This window comes from Cheilinus undulatus, linkage group 20 (assembly GCF_018320785.1).
Source record: "Cheilinus undulatus linkage group 20, ASM1832078v1, whole genome shotgun sequence".
In the NCBI taxonomy this organism is placed as follows: domain Eukaryota; kingdom Metazoa; phylum Chordata; class Actinopteri; order Labriformes; family Labridae; genus Cheilinus; species Cheilinus undulatus.
Window position 1 is genome coordinate 32,937,280 of NC_054884.1, and position 20,259 is coordinate 32,957,538.

Consider the following 20,259-nt stretch of genomic DNA (forward strand, 5'->3'; position numbering starts at 1 on the left):
TAAGGAAAAAAAATGCTGACATTGCCACATAAAGTATTAAACAGGAGTTAAAAAAAGCCAATGTGAGTTAAAACTGGAAAAATGGACAAAAGGAGGAAAAAAATGGTTAAATGTGGAAAAAATGTGCCAATAAATGGCATAAAGAGGAAAAACTGGGCATAAAGGTGACAAAATGGGTTAAAAGAAGGAAAAAGTTACAAAAATTGCCAGATTAAGAAGTAAAAAGAGGTTAAAAAGTGATCGAGTATGCCCAAATGGCTAGTTAATAGCTGACAAGGCAAATAGCAAAACATTTTCAGGATTTTGGGGGAGGCCAATCAGACTTTGAGGGCCCTTTTCAGTCCCGGCTGCCACTGCTAGTCCAACACGGAGTTAAAAATCATGTTTTGTATTGGTTGTCGATACGTTTGCCATTTACAAGATTGTCTCAATTTAGTTTCAGAAACATGTCAATAAATTCTTCTTGTCAAAATGTTTGTTTACAGAATTAGCATGGTAGCACTGCCTTGTGCTAAAACTATGAAATCCAAGCAAAGCACAAGCTTCATGTTCAAATGTGGGCCATATTCCATTTTATTTCTCAAATTTGCTGCGGGCCATTCAAAAATGGGCCGCAGGTGGTATTTGACCCCCCTGCCATAGTTTGAATACCCACACCTGAGGCTATGCTAACTCCTCACATCCACCCCTTGCTCTGCCCTAAAGGTGAGGACTTTGTTGTTTCTTTAACAGGATATTTTCTTATACCCCAGGTAACATGCAAGGACATCCAGAGCACTGCTGGGGTTGTGTCAATCCTTCCCTGCCTGATGACGCCTTACCTTCAGCTCCAGTTAAAGTTCTGCACAGTACTCTATATTGGTGTCATCATAGAATACTTAAAGATCAAATAGTCTCTCTTGTAATGTGATTTTTCAGTCCTAGCTTCCTCCTGAGAAGCTTATTTATGATCTTGTCTTTGAGTCATCTGTCTCTTCACTTCAGTGATCCAGAAGGAAAACAAGCAGACATTTTGTGTTTCCAGTCTTGAAAAGAACCCTTTATCCATGAGGTATAAATAGTCAAATAAAGTGAATTTCCTGTCTGGTGAAGTAGGTGAAGATATAAACCATCTCTCTACACAGGAGCAGGTGAACAGCTGATATTGATTGCTATTAATATTCGAGCCCCCGTAGCTTGTTGCTGCTCAGCTCTCACTTGTGGAGCGTGTGGGCGTCGACCAAAGCCACGGACAGGTACATGTGAAGAGTGTTTGTACATCTGAGTGAGAGAAGGAACAACAGAGAGAGAGAAAGAGCCAGAATGTGCGTCTCTCCATCGCTGCAGCCATCGGGCAGCCTTGTTGGCTTCTCTCTGGACTGTGTGTTTGTGTGTGTGTGTGTGTAAAAGTGGGTGTGAGCAGCTGAGCGAGTTGTTGGTGGCTATGAGCGTAGAGAGTGGCTGCCACTTCACTCTTCTCTGCTCATCCATGCTGGATTAAAACAAGAAAACAAGCTTTTTTTTTGGACTCTAACACAGCTGTTTGGGACTGAGAGCGTGGCAGCTGCTGAGATGAGCGAGGAGGTTAAAGAGAAAGGGACGGGGAAGTCTGCTCATCGCAAGAAGAAAGGAAAGAAGGTAAAAGAGTCATTTAATCTGACTTTGTGGATTGTAAACAACATGGAGCGGCTGCTTCAGCTCAACACAAACCCAATCTTTGTTCTTAGACATAATGTGAGAGGGTCTTTAATTGTAAGGCACTAAATTAGTAGGATCTTTTAAAAGGAAATGCCATATTTGAAATAAGGGGATGATTTTTGGGTGCTTAAATCATTAAAATAGCCTCTGAAAGTTTAATAATTATACATGTTGTTGATGTAGAGCTGCTCTTTGTGAGGTTGCTGTTGCTTTTGTTAACTAGCCATTCGATGACAAAGCATTGTCAAGTCATAGCAGGGATGCAAATGCTTTTTTGAGCATTTATTCTCTGAATAATCATTGTTTCTTCACTTTAAGTATTATATTTTTTTGGATAAAATGTGTGCTTTGTATGTTTTGCCTTCTAAGATAGCTCATTCAGAGCTTAAAATGATGTTTTTTCTGGTTGACTTCCACCTATTTCCCTTGCTTTTCTCATGATATCATCCACATTTTTATCTTTTAGAAAGCAGAGCATTTGTTCAACCCAGCAGCACCAAAAGCACCTGTAAACCTACTAATGTTCCCAGTGGGAGCGGAGCGCAGGGGGAGAAACAAAAGAGAGATCAGATGTCAAACAGAAATAAAAGCTTGGAAATGGGAGGTATAACGGGATTAAGGAAGCGAACGGGGAGGAAGATGATGGAGCGAGACGTGCCCAGAGGGGGGGGAAAGGTTAGAGAGGTGAGGAGGAGAAGTAGGACAGGAGGTGAAAGCAAGACAAGGTCACAGACTCGAGAAAGGGGCATTGAATTTGCCCCTCACTTTAACTGAAAGAAAAATGTCCCTTTGAGTCACAGCTGTGATGATCCCACAGCGGCATCGTGCACCATGACATCATGACGTGCTCTGATATTAGTCGTGATGATAAAGCAGAAAAAATCCTGCTGGATGATTAAAATGGGTTTTACTGTGCTTTAGGATTTATTGGCTCTACATTAGCCGGCTGTCTGGCTGAGTGGGTGGAGTTTGTGTGTGTCGATGTGTGTGTTTGGCTGTTGTTTATGCCGCCAAAACACATCCCTACCAGAAGGAGGATCTGGAGAAAACAGAATGAGTGGTGGTTGATGTATTGGGGATGAGATGATGGAAAGGCTGTCTCGTTTCTGCCTTAGATTGAGGATATTTTGACTTATTTTAGTGATGGTGAAGTGGCTCCTTGGTGTTAGGCTGTGATGGAGGAAGGTCTATCCACAGTAAAGATACTCACAGCTATCCAAAATGTCGATTTAATTTCAAGTGATTGTTTTTTCATAAACATCAGACATGTATTTACAAAAGAAAAAAAAGAATAAAGTCATCATGGTATAGGCCAGGGGTTCTCAACGCGGGGGTTGGGTCCCCATTGGGGCTCTGAGACACTGAGAGGGGGTCTCCAGGTACCTTTAAAAAATAAGAATATTTTTTGAATGACACATTTGCCACTTTACACCAATTTTGCCAAATTTTAACCAGCTTTCATCACTTTTTCCTACCAATTTGGACAATTTTAACACATTTTTGCCACTCAAAACCCATTTTTTACAATTTTAGACCCCTTCCAACACTTTTTCTGCCTTTTTTTTGCCACTTCTAAACCTTTTCTTGCCACTTTCTGCCTATTTTGCCTCTGTTAACCGATTATTGACACTATTAACCCCTTTTATTTCTTTTTATGCCTATTTTTGCCCGTTTTAACCACACATCATTTATTGTAAGGCCTGCTTTTGTCAGTTTAACCAATTTCTGCCATTTTTTGCCTATTTTCTGCCTCAGTCAGCCCATTTTGCCAGTTTAAACCAACTTTTCCTACATTTCATCAAATTTTCCACCCACTATTGCAACTCTTTAATTGCTTGTACCACTTTCTATGCCCTATTTTATCCATTTTAACCACAGTTCACTATTTGTTACGCCCTTTTTGCCAGTTTAATCTATTTCTGCCAATTTTTCTGTCTCAGTTGACCAATTTTTGCCAGCTCAACAAACTTTTCTTCTCATTCCACCAAATTTTCCACCCACTTTTGCCACTTTTTAATCCCTTTTACCACTTTTTTGCTCATTTTTTGCCAACTTTTTTCTAATTTTTGTCATTGTAATCCATTTCTGGTACTTTCAAAAGCCTGTTTACCACCTTTTACACCATTTTTTGCCACTTTTAACCCATTTTAATTCTGTTTTTAAGAAAAGGCATTTACATTTAACTTCACAATTGACCATGGTTTTGCTGAACTCCATGGTGCCCCAGTTTGACTGGGCCCCTAAAAGCTCTCCAATTTGTCCCCCCTTATGGGCGACCTTCTCTGCTCATGGCTATTCTTGAGTGTGCATGGTTGTGTTCAACCACCTTCAGGTAGAATGGGGGTCCCTGGTCTCTGGCATCTTCATCTTTGCGGTCATGGGCTGAAAAGGTTGAGAACCGCTGGTATAGGCTATAAGGCACACTCAAAGAAGTAAATATCAAACATGTTTGATATTTACAATTCTAGGTCGTAGTGCCTCTGAAAGAGCACCCACAAGCAAGCAGATGGGGTTGTGTCACTGGCCAGATCATAGGTACTTTCACAGCTCACAACCATAAACACAGCTGTACCATCATTCCAGCCAGGATTTCATCCTGATTATTTCCCTTTTTCGTTATCTTTGCTGCACCACCTGTAACGCATACAAGGAAAGCCTGTTGCGGAGGGACAGCTAGAGAGAATTAACAGACATCAGTGTTTGTTTGTTTGTTTGTTTTCTGAAGTCACGTTGTTCCCTGAGGTTGTTGGCAGGTCGGCAGGTGTGTGGTCTTTAGTGACCAGATGGTCTGGCTGAGTGGTCTTGTTTGTGCGTTCAGAGGAATAAAGATGAAAACTTGTTTGAAATTGTCCTCATGTCTTTGGTTTCCCATGGTTTTAAAGTGTGGTACTGTGATGGATGCCACCTTTGCTGTAAGACGATTTGGGAAATTTCTGCCCTGCTGGATATTCCACAGTCAAATGTAAGTAATATCAGATATTGGAAGCATTTAGGAACAGCAGCAACTCAGCCAATAAGTGAAAGACCACATAAAATCTCATAGCAGGGTCAACGACTGCTAAGGCGCCAGTGCTGAAGGTGTCTGAACTTCCACTGGCATTAATGTAAGGGTACCCTAACCCTAACCCTAACCCTAACCCTAAGCCAGTTGTAATGCTTCAGGATACCAAGACATTTTGGACAAAGTTATGCTTCCAACTTTGTGGCAACAGTTTGGGAAAGGCCTTTTTCTATCCCAACATGACTGTGCCCCAGTGCACAAAGCAAGGGCTATAAAGACATGGTTTGATGATTTTAGTGTCAAAGAAGTTGCCTGGCACACACAGAGCCCTGACCTCAACTCCATTGAGCACTTTTCAGTGCCTGACCTCGTAAATGCTCTACAGAATGAATGGGCATAAATTCCTACAGAAACACTCCTGGAAAGCCTTCCAAGAGGAGTGGATGCTGTTACAGCTGCTCCATGTTCAACCAAAAAAAAAAAAAAACTTCACACTTAGGACCCTTGGGACCCAAACAGATCCCTTCAGGAAAAGTGCCACAAAAATCATATGAATTGATATTTTTTTTCACTTTCAAAGCTTTGATCAACTTCAGCCCTAATCACAACTATACACTTTTTATTCACTTTTTTTTTTTTTTTTTTTGTTTTGTACTTTTTTATGCCATTTTTTTATATAATAGCCCCCCCTTTTTCAACAAGAAAAACACAAAATCTAAAATATGAATTGCAGAGTGGAATTTTTGGGGTAAAGTTATTAGAGCCTTGTATATTTCAGTAGATTCCAACAACATTGATTCTGTTGCATTATTATATTTTGAGCAGGACAGGTTTATATCAAAAACTCACACTTAGGACCTTTGGGACCTTTAGTACGTACAACTTGATGAGAGGTGAGGTTGCAATTTTAAACCTTGATCCATACCATTACCTTTGGAAAATCTCATGTCATTAGCATTAACACAGGCAAAACCATTAACTATTAAGAATCAGAAAGTGGTTGAAAGGACCAAATTGGGTCAGCCATCCAAAAACTTTTGTCCATATAGTGTAAATTCACACAGGATGACTCTACATAAAATTCTACAAAATTCAGATTGAAATTCTGGATGATTTATGAAAGAACCAGAGTCTGGCTGTACATCCAGAATGAGTCAGTTTTATAACTGTGATACCCATCCCTGCATCTAGGAGTGTGAACTCTTGAATATCCTGATCCAAGCTGCTGCCGTGTTTCTGTGAATTGCTGTGCCTTTGCAATATGTGTATATTACTTTGGAAAGCTTATGTTGCTGTGAAAAGGCTGCTGGCTAAGCACCTTTATTCTATAAGATCCAGCTTTGTGTTTAGTCAGCTGTTCTTAATGGCCTCCCTGCACGTTCACACATACATACACTCTGTAGTCTTCTCTGTTTATTAAGAGTAACAGGTGCTTCGGCTTCCAGCAGACAAAGAATGCAATATACGGCGTGCATGATGAACTACATCGTTCTATACTGATGCTATGTCCTCTACTTTCAGGGTTTATGTCTCTATATGTTTGGCTTTAATTGGTACAGAGATTAATGCTTCTTTTTGTGTTTGAAGGATGCAAATAGGCGAGGAGAGAGAGACGGAGAGAAAGGACCAGAAAATTAGAGGAGGAGTCAAAGCGGGTGGGGAGGAAGAGAACAGGGAGTGGAGACAAAAGCAAAGAGGAGAGAGTGATGCTCAAAGAAGACAGGAAGGGAGACGGTTCTCAGGTTCTTTCGCGAGATGGCGAGGAGGGATGGCTGTCGTATCGCTGTGATCTTGTGAAGAAGAGACAGGAATAAAAAAGGGGAGAGCAGAGGAGAGAAAGTAGCATGAAAGAAGCAAGTGTGGGGTGAAAGAAAGGAGACGAAAGAGGAGTTTGATGGCTCTATTTGAGGGAGGAAGCAAGGAGGCAGATGAAGAGAAGGGTGGGCAGAGAGTGAAGAGGAGGAAGGCTATTAAAGGAGACAAGATAAAATGAGAGATCAGGGAAACTGAAAGATAAAGTGTTTCTGCTTTTTCTCCTGCTAGCACAGACTGAAACAGTAAAAACAGTATATGAATGACAACAGGCAGTTTATATGAGAGAGCAGCCGGGGGAAACCACCACAGTACAAAAAGAGACAGAAAGCCTGGATCATGTGGGTGTTGAAGGTGAGAACAGTGTGAGTTGTGAGGAATTCTGTTACAGTTGAATTCTGGAGCCCACATGTCAATAAAAGTTTGTGTTATAAAGCAATCCAACCATTTCTAATGTAGGTATACTGTTACCTGCTTCCTGAAACCATTATGACATTTTATCAAACCATTAGTCAGACTTTCTTTATTACCTTCTCAATACGTCTTCCTCACTCTGCATTAGGCTTCATGTTTTGGGGTTGTTCATCTCTTGAACGTTATATTCCATAAACACCAAGGAGGAATATCTTCAAATTTTGTAGAAATGTTAACTTAGACTCAAAGATAAACTGGTTAAAATTTGGAGATCAAGTCTTAAATATTTGGTGCACAGATTGGCCTTATGGTTAGGTTGTGCCCTGTAGTTCAAGTTTGACTTGCAGCTCCTTCCTTATGTATCATTCCCTACTCTCTGTCCTGGATTTCCTCTCTCTTCTGTCCTGTCCATATAAAAGCATTAAAGCCAAAACAGTACATCTTAACAGAGAAAGTCCCAGAGGTCAAAGTTACACAGTAAAGGCCGGAGTATTGATATTTCAGTGTTAAACTTTTCAGAGTTGTGTAGCTCAAAATGTGTAATTTTAACTCCATTCTGAGTGAAATGGTCTTCATTGTTGAATTTATTTGACAGTGGCGATTATTCAGCATCAGTCTGGAGTACTTCTCATGTTTCTGGTGGATTATTGTTTTTTTTTTTATGTTAGAAACCTGTGCACCATGAGTAAAGTTAACATCTGAGCTAGTCACTTAGGGATGGTCTATAGCAGAGGTTGGCAACCTTTTCTGTTGGAACAATTTTTGCCCATACCCCCTCCCAGAAAAACTTTGAAGAGCCACAAACAACACATTCGAACCTCACAATGAAGGTGATGCAATCAATATCAAAGTCTTTGCCTCAAAGGAAATACTGAAGAAATCACGACAATCACTCAACATATCCAGGAGAGTAGAGTCTACAAGTGGCAGATGTCAGTCAGCACCGCGGACAGCTCCACGTTAACACACATGCACACATTTCTCAATATAGCATTAGAAATGAAATATACATGTTTAATTTCATTTTCCTGCCATAGCTGCAGAGAGCTGCCAAGGAGGGGCTAAAGAGCCACAGGTTGCGACCCCTGCACTAGATCCTGTCTTTTAACATCACTTGTGTTGACTTCACTCACGTATACTTACGCCATTTACAGCATGAAATAGTGCCATTACATCATGATACTAATGTGGGAATATGTCAGGTTTAGTATTGTATTTTTATTGGAAATTAAGTTACAGAAAAGCTCAGGTGATACAGTAATGCAAAGTAATGTAGTTAGTTACTTTTAGCTGTGATTAACTAAGTACTGTAACTCATTACATTTTTACAAAGTAACTAACAATGGGTAATGGATTACTTGACTTGTGATTATTATTAGGTTCCTTATCTTGTGCATTTTTCAACAAATTCAAGCAATAAATCATTCAATATTATAATCTTTGTATAGTTAGGATTACTCTCATCATATATTTAACCATTTTATTGCAAAATGGATCTACAACAGTTTTACTTGGCGGAGAAAGCTCTGCTCTAGAGATGCATCCTGGGTTAGTCAAACAGCATGTTTTAACTCTCCAGGAAGTGCGTAGATAGAAACTCCTATATGGACAGATGCATTTATGACAGTATACATTGAAAACAATGAAAATTATTCAGAATCAATTAATCCATGTAGTATTATGAATCTGAATAGGAGGGAGCAACAAGCTTTGAGTTATAAAGGAGGAGGCTGGGGTGGAAGAGGTGAAGCTTTGCATCAGCATTGATGCAAGCACGGATTAGTGAGGAATGCGTCATATTTAAATGGACTGTTGTGTTGAGAGGAAGAGCTGTGATTGGCTGCGGGAGGCAGTAATTGGTGTCAGCTGGCTGTCAGCCAATCATGGCTAGAGGTATGACTTACATGAACTAACACTAAGCCTTGTCAGTATAAGATAGAATGAACATGGGCAGAATGATTAAAAAATATATCTAATTGCAATTATTGCTGTTCATGTTACAAATTTGAGATCAGTTGTTTTATTGAATGGGGATTATAACTTTAACGTCACTTGTTTTGATTAAGAAAAGAATACATAAAACATGAAAAGGACATTTTATTTAAACCATTCTAAAAACAGTGACACATGAATGTTTGCAAAATGTGCATAAAATATCTGCTGCTGCAAAAAATGAAAGTATTAAACTGGTATTTTGACGAATTTCAAGTTAAAGCAATATTTTGATTTTATCTCATGCGATTAATTGCCCAGCCCTTCCAAACACTGCCTCTGACTAGACAAAACTCGGCAAAGTAACCTCTTAAGTGCCCTCTGTGTGGACAGCATATGACAAAGTGTCTCTAGGTTGTGTTTTAAATGGACGTTACATTATAAAATGGCCCTCTAGGGTTGTCTTCTGCTGGGCAGGGTGTCCTCTCAGTGGATGAAAACACGTCTAAGAATGGAGATCATGCAATAAAGTGCTTAAAGTTCCATTGTGTAAAGCTAATTCTTATTGGGTATCTTTCTTAAAAGATGGTTAAATGGTTTGTAATTGCTCGTGTGTTTTTACAGAGGTATTGTGGGTATATTCATAAAAGGTTAGATCTTAAGCAGCATTCTTAACTATTTCACTATAAATCTTAGACTTACTGTAAGAATCGGCCCAAACATTCGTCAGCACAGTAAAAAAGCTCCAGAGATTCAAAGACAAAAATATGACACATGATGACGCATCATACCTCTTATATTTTTGTCCCTCTCTGCCTCCCATAGCTGTAATTACATGCCAGAAGTCCTCGGTGAATATCAGACAAATGGAGAGAGAGAGAGAGAGAGAGAGAGAGAGAGAGAGAGAGAGAGAGACTCTGGGGACCTGAGCTCTTAGCAGGTGTGTTAATAGATGTTACTATGACAACCAAAGGCCTGCTGGGAGAGGGAGGAAGTGAGAGAACCAGCTCAGAGCCGTGGACGTTAGTCATCAGGTAGAGAGAAATTAAACACAGCTAAATATTTAACGTGGAGATGGAAATCTGAGCATTATCAGGAGGAAAATATCTAAGTGGATGAAAACACACTGATATATCAGCCACGCCCTGCTCTCAGTGTACAGTATGAACGGGCTGGTATGCATTTTACATTTTTACCATGTAACTCAAAGCCCGTCTGGTTGAGTCTTGTAACCGATGAGGGGAACAGGAAGACGGGTACAGACGATCCTTTGAGACACACCACATCCAACAAGGAATACCTCAGAGGAGAGTGGAGGTGTAGATGGCCCCTGAATGCAAAACAAAATCTTCCATCTGCTCAACTTTGTTAATAAAAATCAACAGAACTCAATTTATGAGAGAGCCTATTTGTGTGTAATTAGGATCTAAATCCTAAATAAAGCATGGTATATCCACCAAAGTCACAGTATGTGATTCTGTCTGAAGTATGTGATGTTTTTCTCACAGTGACCAGCCCACAGAAGCAGCTCTCTGCCTCCCAATAATTACGGCTCCACTTGAATAAAAACATCCCATCTGGTAGAGGGAGGTGAGCAGCACATATATGCTTGATGTATCAGTGTTTTTGTGCTGTTTTACTGAGAGAAGTGGACGAATGCTTATGTAACATGACTGCCCACGTTCAGTCATTTCCAACCCACACCCTCTCTAATGTCAATACTGTCAATGCTTTCAATAGGCATGGAGTGGAAGCTTCAGCACTCTGCCAATCTGATTTAAAAGAAGAGCACAGGAAGAAAATAAGCAGTTAGACGAGGTTATACTTTAGTCATTTCCAAGCATTACAGGGGGCTTATCTCTTTAAGGAAGGGCCTTTTTTATTTGTTGTTTTTGATTTGTAAGTGACCATTTTATCAGTCATTCATTCTTTTAACTTTGTGACTGCTTTATGTGAAGTTGACAAAAACCTGCCTTTTGACTTAAATGCTTCTTCTCTGCTGTGAAGTTTGTAGTTTTTTCTCTTTTGCAGACAGAGTTTAGCTCAGACTGATTAATTTAAATTAATGGTAGTCACACTAGATTCTCAGTTGTGAGGAGTTCTAGGTCTTGCATTGTTTATTTCTTTGCTACTGTTTCAAAAGATCTTTATACTCCCTGATTTCCTCTGCCCTTCCTGATCTGAACTGTTGTTCAGTTACTTTGTCCATATTTACAAAACACCAGATCTATTTTTACTTTAGCACCAATATTAACCCATTTTGACACTTTTAACCCCTTTTTGATACTTTTTGCCTCTTTAACCCAATTTTTTACATGATTTTATCCCCTTTTAAACCACTTTTCCTGATTTTTTTTCCCCTTTGTGCCACTCTTTTATCCATTTTTGCCACTTTTTAACCACTTTTATTACATTTTTTCAAAAACTTTTGCAACTTTAAAAACATTTTTCCCACTTTTAACCCATTGTTGATACTTTTAGCCCTTTTTGCCTCATTACCCAATTTTTAAAAGATTTTAACTCCTTTAAACCACTTTTTCTGCATGTTTTATCCCCTTTATGCCACTCTATTATCAATTTTTGCCACTTTTTAACCCCTTTTCTTTACTTTCTTGCACTGTTTTTTGTAATTTGTAACCAATTTTTGATACCTTTTACTCCCTTTTTCCTCCTTTACCATTTTTGACACATTTTAACCTCTTTTCACAACTTTTTTCTGCCAATTTTTGCAACACGTCTGCCAACCTTAACCATTTTTTTAAATAACGACTTATTTTGACAGTAAATTTCTGTAAAAAAAAAAAATGGTTAGTCATTCTAAAACTGTTTCAATGTTTATTGTTTGTGGGATGGATTTAACAGCTGCAGACATTTAAAGCAAAAGGAAACTCTTAAAATCTTCTTTCCCTCCTTTTCTGAATTTAATCTTTCAGGGGCCAGACAGGAAGCTTTGGGGGCCTGATATGGCCCCCGGGCTGCCAGTTGATGATCAGTGGTTTAAAATGTTGTGTTGTGATTGGCCAGGAAAACCAGGAAACCAGTCTATTGTGGTTCTCTGGCAGGAAAAATAGAATTCTCAAAGTACCTAAAGTGGAAAGTTGACCTGGTTAAAAAAACAGCCGCTTTAATGAAGAACAAATTCATGAGTATGTTTTTATCATGCGTCATGCTCACTGATAATTACTGATGGGTGGATTTCTGTAAAATGAATCAAACATTAAAGGGATATTTCATGATTTTTGAAGTTGGGTCACGAGCTCAGAGAGATCCGCGCCATAATGGCTGTTGATGGGAATGTTTAATCTGTGTAGTTTAATGAGTTTTACACAAGTAAGGGCCAAGGTGTCAACTGTAATCTGTGTCGAAACCCTCTGTTTCAGGCACTAATTTACGATGCAGCTTCAGCATTATGTCTATTTTGCCACTATGCCGCGGATCTCTCTGAGCTCATAACAACCACAGGATCAACTTTCACAGAAATCACTGGCGGCTGATGCCAGTATTATAGCTAAGTACCTCATACGACACAACTTTAAAAATCCCGAAATATCCATTTTAAGCCAACATTTACAGCCTATTGAGATTTTTTAAAATAACATACCCTAAATACCACAACATATTTTTCCTCTGCACATTTTCTGTTTTTTAAAAAATCTTCTGGGGGCCAGATAGGAAGCTGTGGCAGGCCTGCTGTGGCCCCCGGGCTGCCAGTTGATGATCACTGGCATAAAGCCACAACACAAACACAAAAAGGCACAAATCATTAATTTGAACTGGTTGTTATAGATTTATTTTGTAAAAATGATGCAACACTTGTTGCTTGGCTAGCTGGTAAAGGGGGGCCCTTTGTGATATTCTTTCCTAGCTACATCCCTGGGACAGTGGTGTTAAAACCCTACATTTGACATTAATGCTCACTTTCTCAAGATGAGCTCACTGGTGAAGACCTTAAGCATGTGATTCTTGTGATTTTTACTCTGCCCTTTGACACTTATATCTCTGTAGTAATTTTTCTCCCTTTGTTAATAATGAAGAGTTGCCTCATGACTTTGGACAACTCTACCTCAGCAGTGCACAAGAAAAATGTATGTAAACTAGGGCTGGACAATTAATCACAAATTAGATTAAATCGCAACATGGCCTGCTGCAATTTACAAATCGCAGAAGTTGCAATATTTCTTTCACTTGAAATGTGTCAAAATACCGGTTTAATCATTTTTGGCAGAGATTTTATGAACATTACGCAAACATTCAATTGTCATATATATAATAGTTTACAAAAATCCTCCTTTTTGTGTTTTATGTATGTTTTTCTTAATCAAAATGATTGACATAGAAATGATAATGTCCTTAAACAAAACAAATGACATCACATTTGCAATATGAGCAAAAATAGTTAGCTCATTGTTAATAAAGCTGATGAATCCTAGCGTTACTTCACTAGAGTCATACCCCAGCTGGTAGCCAGCTTCACCTCCTCCACCCCAGCTGCCTCCTTTGTAGCTTAAGGCTTGTTGCACCCCTATATTCAGATTCATGCTACTATGTATTAATTGCTTCTGAAATATTTTCATTGTTTCAATGCACATTGTCTTATTTATGGAATTATTCATTGCAGAATAATCACATATTAAATCGCAATATTGGGGGAAAAAATTGCAATTAGATTATTTCTGCAAATCGTTCAGCCCTAATGTAAACAAAATTCAGACCCTGCAGTGAAACCATAAGTGTACTCATTCACATCAGTGTTTCAGGGCAGCAGGAGTGTTCCCACCTTGGCCTGAGCTTCCTCTTCCCTCAGAGAGGTGGAGCCGGGTGGAGCCGCACAGGTTACTCTACACCCGGGTGTAATCCCAGCTGGAATGCCCTCTGCCCAGCATTTAGTGACCGTGGATCTGGCTGCCCTCTTCTCCACTCCATCATTCCTGCAGAGACAGACACTGCCAGAGAAACCGGAGCACACTTCAGACAGAGCTCTGGGGCTCTGAGAGAGTTTGGCTAGGTTGTAGTGCGGCTGGTGTGTCACGGAGCGTACTCTGAGAGCAGGAAGTGTTGGCCGCAGAGTGAAACATTAACTGATGAGACGACCATTCTGAAAATTCTGCTGGCGTGCTGAGAAATGCAGCTATGCTGTCCTCAAGTCACACCCACAGATGAATCCCGACTAGAGGGAGGGGGTTCAGCAGCAACAGGGGGCGCTGCAGCCACCACTGGAGCTTGTCAGTGTTTTTTTAATTTTAGCCACGCTGTTGTCTCCATAGAGGAAAGGATTTGCATATTTTTTTAACTTTTGAGGAAGAGTTGGAGAGATTTTTCCTCATTGAATACTGAACCCTTGAATCTTGTCTTGCAATCAGTGCTTTAGGTAAAGCTTGCACACCTACCAGATGTATGAAGATATCCTGCTCTCTTTTTAAAAGATTACTTTTGGTCTTTCTGCTTTTATCAGATAAGCCAGCTAAAGAGAGACAGGAAGTAAGGGGAGAGAGAATAGAGAAAGGAATGCACTGGTTGCAATCCTGCGAGGACTATAGCCACTGTAAATGTGTTCCTGCTCTACCTACTGAGCTAAAGCAGCACCCACTGCTTTCCCTTATGATGAAACATATCATTAATTATGAATATTCGCTATAGAATATGAAAACAACGGCTGTTTCTGCAGGATGCTGTTAATCATCCTGTCTGACAAATGCCCAGGCCACATAATAAACAATACAGAGAATATCTTCCTGGTCAGTGATGGCCATTTTTGCTTTTTTTATTATATGATTGCATCTGTGCTGTTAACAGTGCGTTTCATAACAGGATAAAATTCCCCTGGAGCTTTAGTGATGCATTTACCTGGGCTCATGGTTGGCCTTTTCTCATAGCATTTCTTCAGATCACATTTCACTGTAAACCATGAAAGGTTAAGAGAACTCAAATAATTAAAAGAAACATAAGCATTTTTTTTAAAAACAATAGTATTTGTTTAATAGAAAATCCATTGCTGTTTTAAATTATATCAACCCAATTTTTGCTTTTGTAAAGCTGAAACTTTCCTACAATCGTGACTTTGCTCCCAACAGGTGGGACTTCTCTAACTGAGTGGGTAACTTCACTCATGGTGCCAAAGATGCTAATGCCCAAAGACATTCAGGGAAAACAGCAGATTTGTATATGTTTAACTTGATTGCTTGGGTTTTATGATTATTTTAAAGGTTTAGTGATGTTTGAAGTCCAGTTGCAGCATGTTTTGAAGTGATAGTACAGGCTGTGTTGTCATTGCTAAACATAAACATGAATTTCACATGGCAGCCTTTCCCAAACTTCAGTATGCTGCGGCCCAGTCTGAGACCCAAAAATCTTCCAGCGCCCTGTGAATGCTTTGCTTCAGATACATCAACATTACTCAAAAAGTACAATTTATGGACTGCTGCTTGATATTTAGCTTTGTTCAAGCTCTTGCAATTTTATTTTCTGATATTTATCTCTGTAAACATACTTCGTAGCTCTTCCCAAGTTGCATTCATTTCTCTGGAGACTCTGATAAATTCTTAAAACCAGGAAGCGAGCAGCATAGCAGAATGTTTGACAAGTGTCACCAGCAAGGCTGCAAATATGGGGGAATAAAGGGGAGAGTTAATAAAGTTAGGCTGTGATGACCATATTTGATTTTCAACATGAATAATAAACACTCTAATCAAAGCAACAATTTAAAAGATATAATCATGCTGTAGTATCGTAGAGCCAAAAAATGCATGAAGTGGAAAAAGCTGGGTTAAGCCTGACAAAAACATGGCAAAAATGGCAAAAAATGAGTGTAAAGTGAGAGAAACCAGCCAGAAAAATGTGTCAGAAAAGAGTTTGATAGTGGCAAAAAATTGGGGTGAAAAGGAGTTAGAAAAAAGTGGGAAAATAGCTGGGTAAAAAAGTGGAAAAATGAGTAAAAAGTGCACAAAGCTGATGGAAAGTGGCTTAATGGGTGGAAAGAGTGGTAAGATGGGGTTAAATTTGGCACAAGAAAATCATAGAGTTAAGAATTGGAAGTTCATGCCCCTCCACAGTTGACTTCATGCCCCACATTAAATTTGTTCTAGCACCAACGCTTAACAGGAAACAGCACGACCCCTCATCTTGACCCACTTTAGCTGTCTAGCCGTTTGAGTCTTTGTAGACGTACACAGTATAACCGTCGTTAGTTGTAGTTTGGATTTATCACTTTAAAGCGAATTAAAGTTTTTCAACCCTTTACCTACTGAGCCGGCGCTGTGTTTTATATGTCTGGAGTATTATTACCATAACTCTGTCAAAGTTTGTCCGATCAGAAAAATTCCAACTGGGTGGAAAGCTGATAATTGTGGGCGTGCTCACATATATGGTTCATTACAGTACTCACAACCATATGACGTGGGCATTCATAGCAAAACACCAGAAGTATCGCAAGACCGCTACACGGATTTTCAACACTGTAACTCCTCGAAAGTTTGCTCAATCTAAAAAATTCCAACGCTGACAGAGCTGAGAATCTGTGCTTTCCGGCAATATATGATGTGTGGTATATATTTCATGCTAATGTCAAACAGCACCATGAAAATGACAGCTTTGGCAGAAGACGAGTGAGAAAGAGTGGAGGAAGAGAGTAAAAGGAGAGCGAGCGAGAGTGGTGTTTTGTTTCCAAAAAATAGCGTTAGAAATTGGCATTTGTGCGTGTCTGTCATGTGCAATAACAAAATGTTACTTGAGAATGTTGAGAATGCATTTTTCCATCTTTATTTGCACTAATTGTCGTCTATGAATATAGTTATCTTTTGCACTGTGTTTTGCACACCCAGAGTCCTAGACTCAAGAAATGACTGGTGATTGTTCTAAACATGCATAGGTTCACATTTCAAATGTCAAATCAAAACTTCATGAGCAATAACAAAGTTTCTTCTCATAAAAGCCATGTGTTTGTGTTTTTCTTCTTTTAAACTGCTGATAATTCCATATAATGTGAAATAATCATTAACCAGATGTTGAAAAGCCAAGTTCAAGTACTCCTGGGACAAGGGACTAAAGCCCTCAGACTTAGGGCACTTCCTGACTATTTTACAGCCATAATAACAAAAGATGTCCAAATCGCCATTTTTAGACTCAATAGGTAAGGGGTTAAAGGGGCCACAATGTGCATTTTAGATCAAACTGTACCATTTTGATTTTTTGTAACAGAAGAAATCAATGAACTTGTGCACTTTTATACACTTTTTAAGTACTTTTTAGTTTTATATAACTTTCAAAGTCTGAGAAAAAGGTAGGGACTTATAGTAACAGGGAAGTGGGCATTCACTCCAAATATCCGGTTACCTTTTGCTTCCTTTTAGAAGATTATTGTTGCAGTGAAGGACTCCTCTGCTCTGAAAAGGTTACAGCTGGAATAATACTCCTCAAAGGTCAAGAGCTGAATTCAAACTCTTCACATTGTGAGAGTTTCATCTGTGGTTTCGGCCTGTTGAGTCAGCTGAGCATCCCTGAAACTCCCAAGGAGAGCCCACGCACTAAAGTAGATCATCAAAACAAGAAAAGACAAGAAAGTCTCAACTGTGGTGCCGTGGTGGCCAGAGAGTTGATGTAGAATTGATAAGGAAAGAACAAAGCAGACTCAGCATTTATGCACTATGCTGCCTATATTTCACCTCCTCCTGTATATTCTTCTGGGTACATGTTGTAGCCAAATAAGCAGCGCACATTATAATGAAGCTGCTGATACTCTTTGGGGTGAGGGTTCCTGCCAGCGCGCTCCTTTAGAGCCAACATATTGTGTTTTTGCTGAGGCAGCCGTGGAGCAGAACGCTGCGCTTGGCTCTATTTTCTCCCACTTCACGGGAACAGGATGAAGCTCTAATCTGTTAGCATGGTTTGTTCAGCGTACGGCTCCCTCCTCACAGCCTCCATCTCTCTTACACATTTACAGACCTCAGAGGATGATGAATGTAAGGAGGGAGAAACAAAGAGGGATGCTTCTACTTATCGGCATGGGCTCGGTGAATCAGTTCCAAACGTGTTTGCCTCGCTCAGCAAACAGGACTGCAGAGCTTCTTTTCTTAAAGATCCATGCTTTAATCAGCTCCTTATCCTCTGCAAGGAAGGAGATCTGCACAGCATCCATCTGTAATTACAGTGATCTTATAATCCATGAGCATGGGTCTATTCATGTTGACTCGTCTGCAGATGAATCGAAGGTCAACAAACAGTCGGAGTTATTCTGATTAGGAGGATTAATTGGTCTCCATGTTAAGCTATGTTGACATAATTACAGCAACACTCATATCTGACCATCTGAAATGTTTATGTAATTATGACATGTATACTGTTAGTATGTTAATGTCTGCTGGCATGTCTAAAGCATATGCAAGGTTCTCCTGTTGATTGTGGACTTGATTACCCCTTCCAACAAATCTCAATCCAGGAAAATCAGGGCCATGCCAAGTTTAAATGATAGCTATGTTTGGGCACTAGTTTAGCTCAGGTCGTGGGATCAGTTCCTGGTCTGGGCCCTGTTTGGTGCATGCCTTCCCCGACTCTCTCCCCATACTTTCATTAGCTGTCCTGTCACAGTAAAAGGAAAAGCCCCGAAAATTATCTTACTGAAAAAAGTAACTATATTAAATATTTATGTTTCAAGCTTGTTTTATGGAGAGAACCTCAAAGTCAGTTTAGCATGCACATTGTTGATTATAAGATGCGTTCTTATTTTGACAGTGTAAAATGTGCTGACTCAGCAGTGTGGTGCAAAGTGATCTGGGGCGTTTCCATCTCCATATTGCCCGTTATGCGCTGCACAATCTGGGCGCAAAGCCAGGCGCAGTGAGGAAAGAGGTTGGAACAAGGCTGGAGATGAAGTTGCTGTTAACTGTGTGAATGCATGATGGCTGCAACATGCACTCTGCATTGATTTGATGCATCAGAAGTACACGTCTGCAAAAATCAGCACAACATGGATGTAAGATGCCATATATATAATACTATAGATAGATAGATAGATATAGTACTGTGCAAGAGTCTAAGGCCCCCATTCCCTCTGGAAAGAGCCATTCTTTCTGTAAAGAGGTTTGATGGTCTATACCACAAAAGGCCAAAGTTTAAACTAATTAACTGACTAATAAACCAAGTCTGCCTGTCTTTGTCTGTCATTTGGCGGATCCATCTTGCAAAGCTTCAAGCTGAAAAGTTTGAGCATAATCTGAGAATGTGTGAAAGAGGTGGTAACTACAGGTGGGGTTTAGTTGTACTGCAACCCTGTAAACAATGGCGGCTGGTGAAGGTGTTAGCTTGGATGTTTAACAGCAGTTTAATAAAGAAAATTAACATCTCTTTATTAAGAGATCAGCAAAAACCACACGTAAAGCTTTTCATGATGGAAAAGATGTTGGGATGCACAATGTTATTGGCCTGATATCAGCAGATATTAGCTTAAAAAGACAAATATCTACTGGCAGATATCAAACTTTATGCAAATTTTTCCCTTTGATATTTTGACTCCAAATATCAGCTACTGTAAATTTTGGACCTATATACTAATAGATTAGTGGAGGTTTAGGCTGAACCAATAGACCTATGCTTGTTGATTTTTCTTCATTTATCCTCATTCTTTAAACTTAAATGTTTGATTGGACTAAATTTAATTTCTTTGTCCATCCTCAAACCTCAAACATGTGTTCAAAGGACTGAAGTTTTAGGTCTCAAAACAATATTTAAATATTGGCATTGATATCAGTATCAGCTGAATTTAATCTGTAAATATCAGCATATTGGATATCCAATATATATTCCAGTATTTACTGTCTCTTTTGTGTGGTTTTCTCATGTTATTGTGACATTATCACTGGAATCTACTGCACGATTTTGTTTAATAGGACTCCCTCTGTAGTGCAAAGGGTAGATAGTGATTAGACTGTTTTTTCTTTGATATTACAGCTGTTACAACACATGTGAGGGTATATTGAAAGAATGGTTCAATTTATAAAGGCACAGACTGCATGAATGTGATCCATTGGTACACAATTATTTTTTCAATCAGCTAAATAGCATTAAGTTATGCAAGTGAACAGAGAAATGTTCAGGCATGTTCCAGTGCGAGTGTTTCTGTGTAGTGGTGAACATATTGAACCAGTTATTTTTTATGGCTTATTCCTCAGACTCACTCCAGTTTATTAAAAAGAAACAAATGGCTTTAATTTTGATATCTGATGTGTGAAGCTAGCTTTGTGAGTAAAAGTGTAATAAGTCCCACCGGTGAATGAGGTTATTGCTGATATAAAGCTTCCTCTTGTGAAACTTGGTGTCTGAGACTGTAGTGAAATGTAAAATGTGCACAAACGCCATAAAGCTAGCTGGTAAATTAGCTTAATGTGAGAGTGACTGAGTAAGCAGCAGAGGTTTGCAGAAAAGCTGGCACAGGG

General features: G+C 39.4%; 1 protein-coding gene across 2 annotated transcripts in view; it reads left to right on the plus strand.

Annotated features, from left to right (window-relative positions):
• LOC121528118 (ankyrin-3-like) overlaps window positions 1–20,259 on the plus strand; it is a 252,631-nt gene that overhangs the window by 26,262 nt on the left and 206,110 nt on the right. The window contains exon 1 of one of the 2 annotated variants that reach the window (XM_041815297.1): window positions 1,529–1,617. The exons of the other annotated variant lie outside the window; for it this stretch is intronic. Within the exon in view, the coding sequence (XP_041671231.1) occupies window positions 1,552–1,617 (66 nt within the window). The 5' untranslated portion in view covers window positions 1,529–1,551. Of the gene's footprint in view, window positions 1–1,528; window positions 1,618–20,259 lie in introns of those variants that run through there. 2 annotated transcript variants of the gene reach the window in all.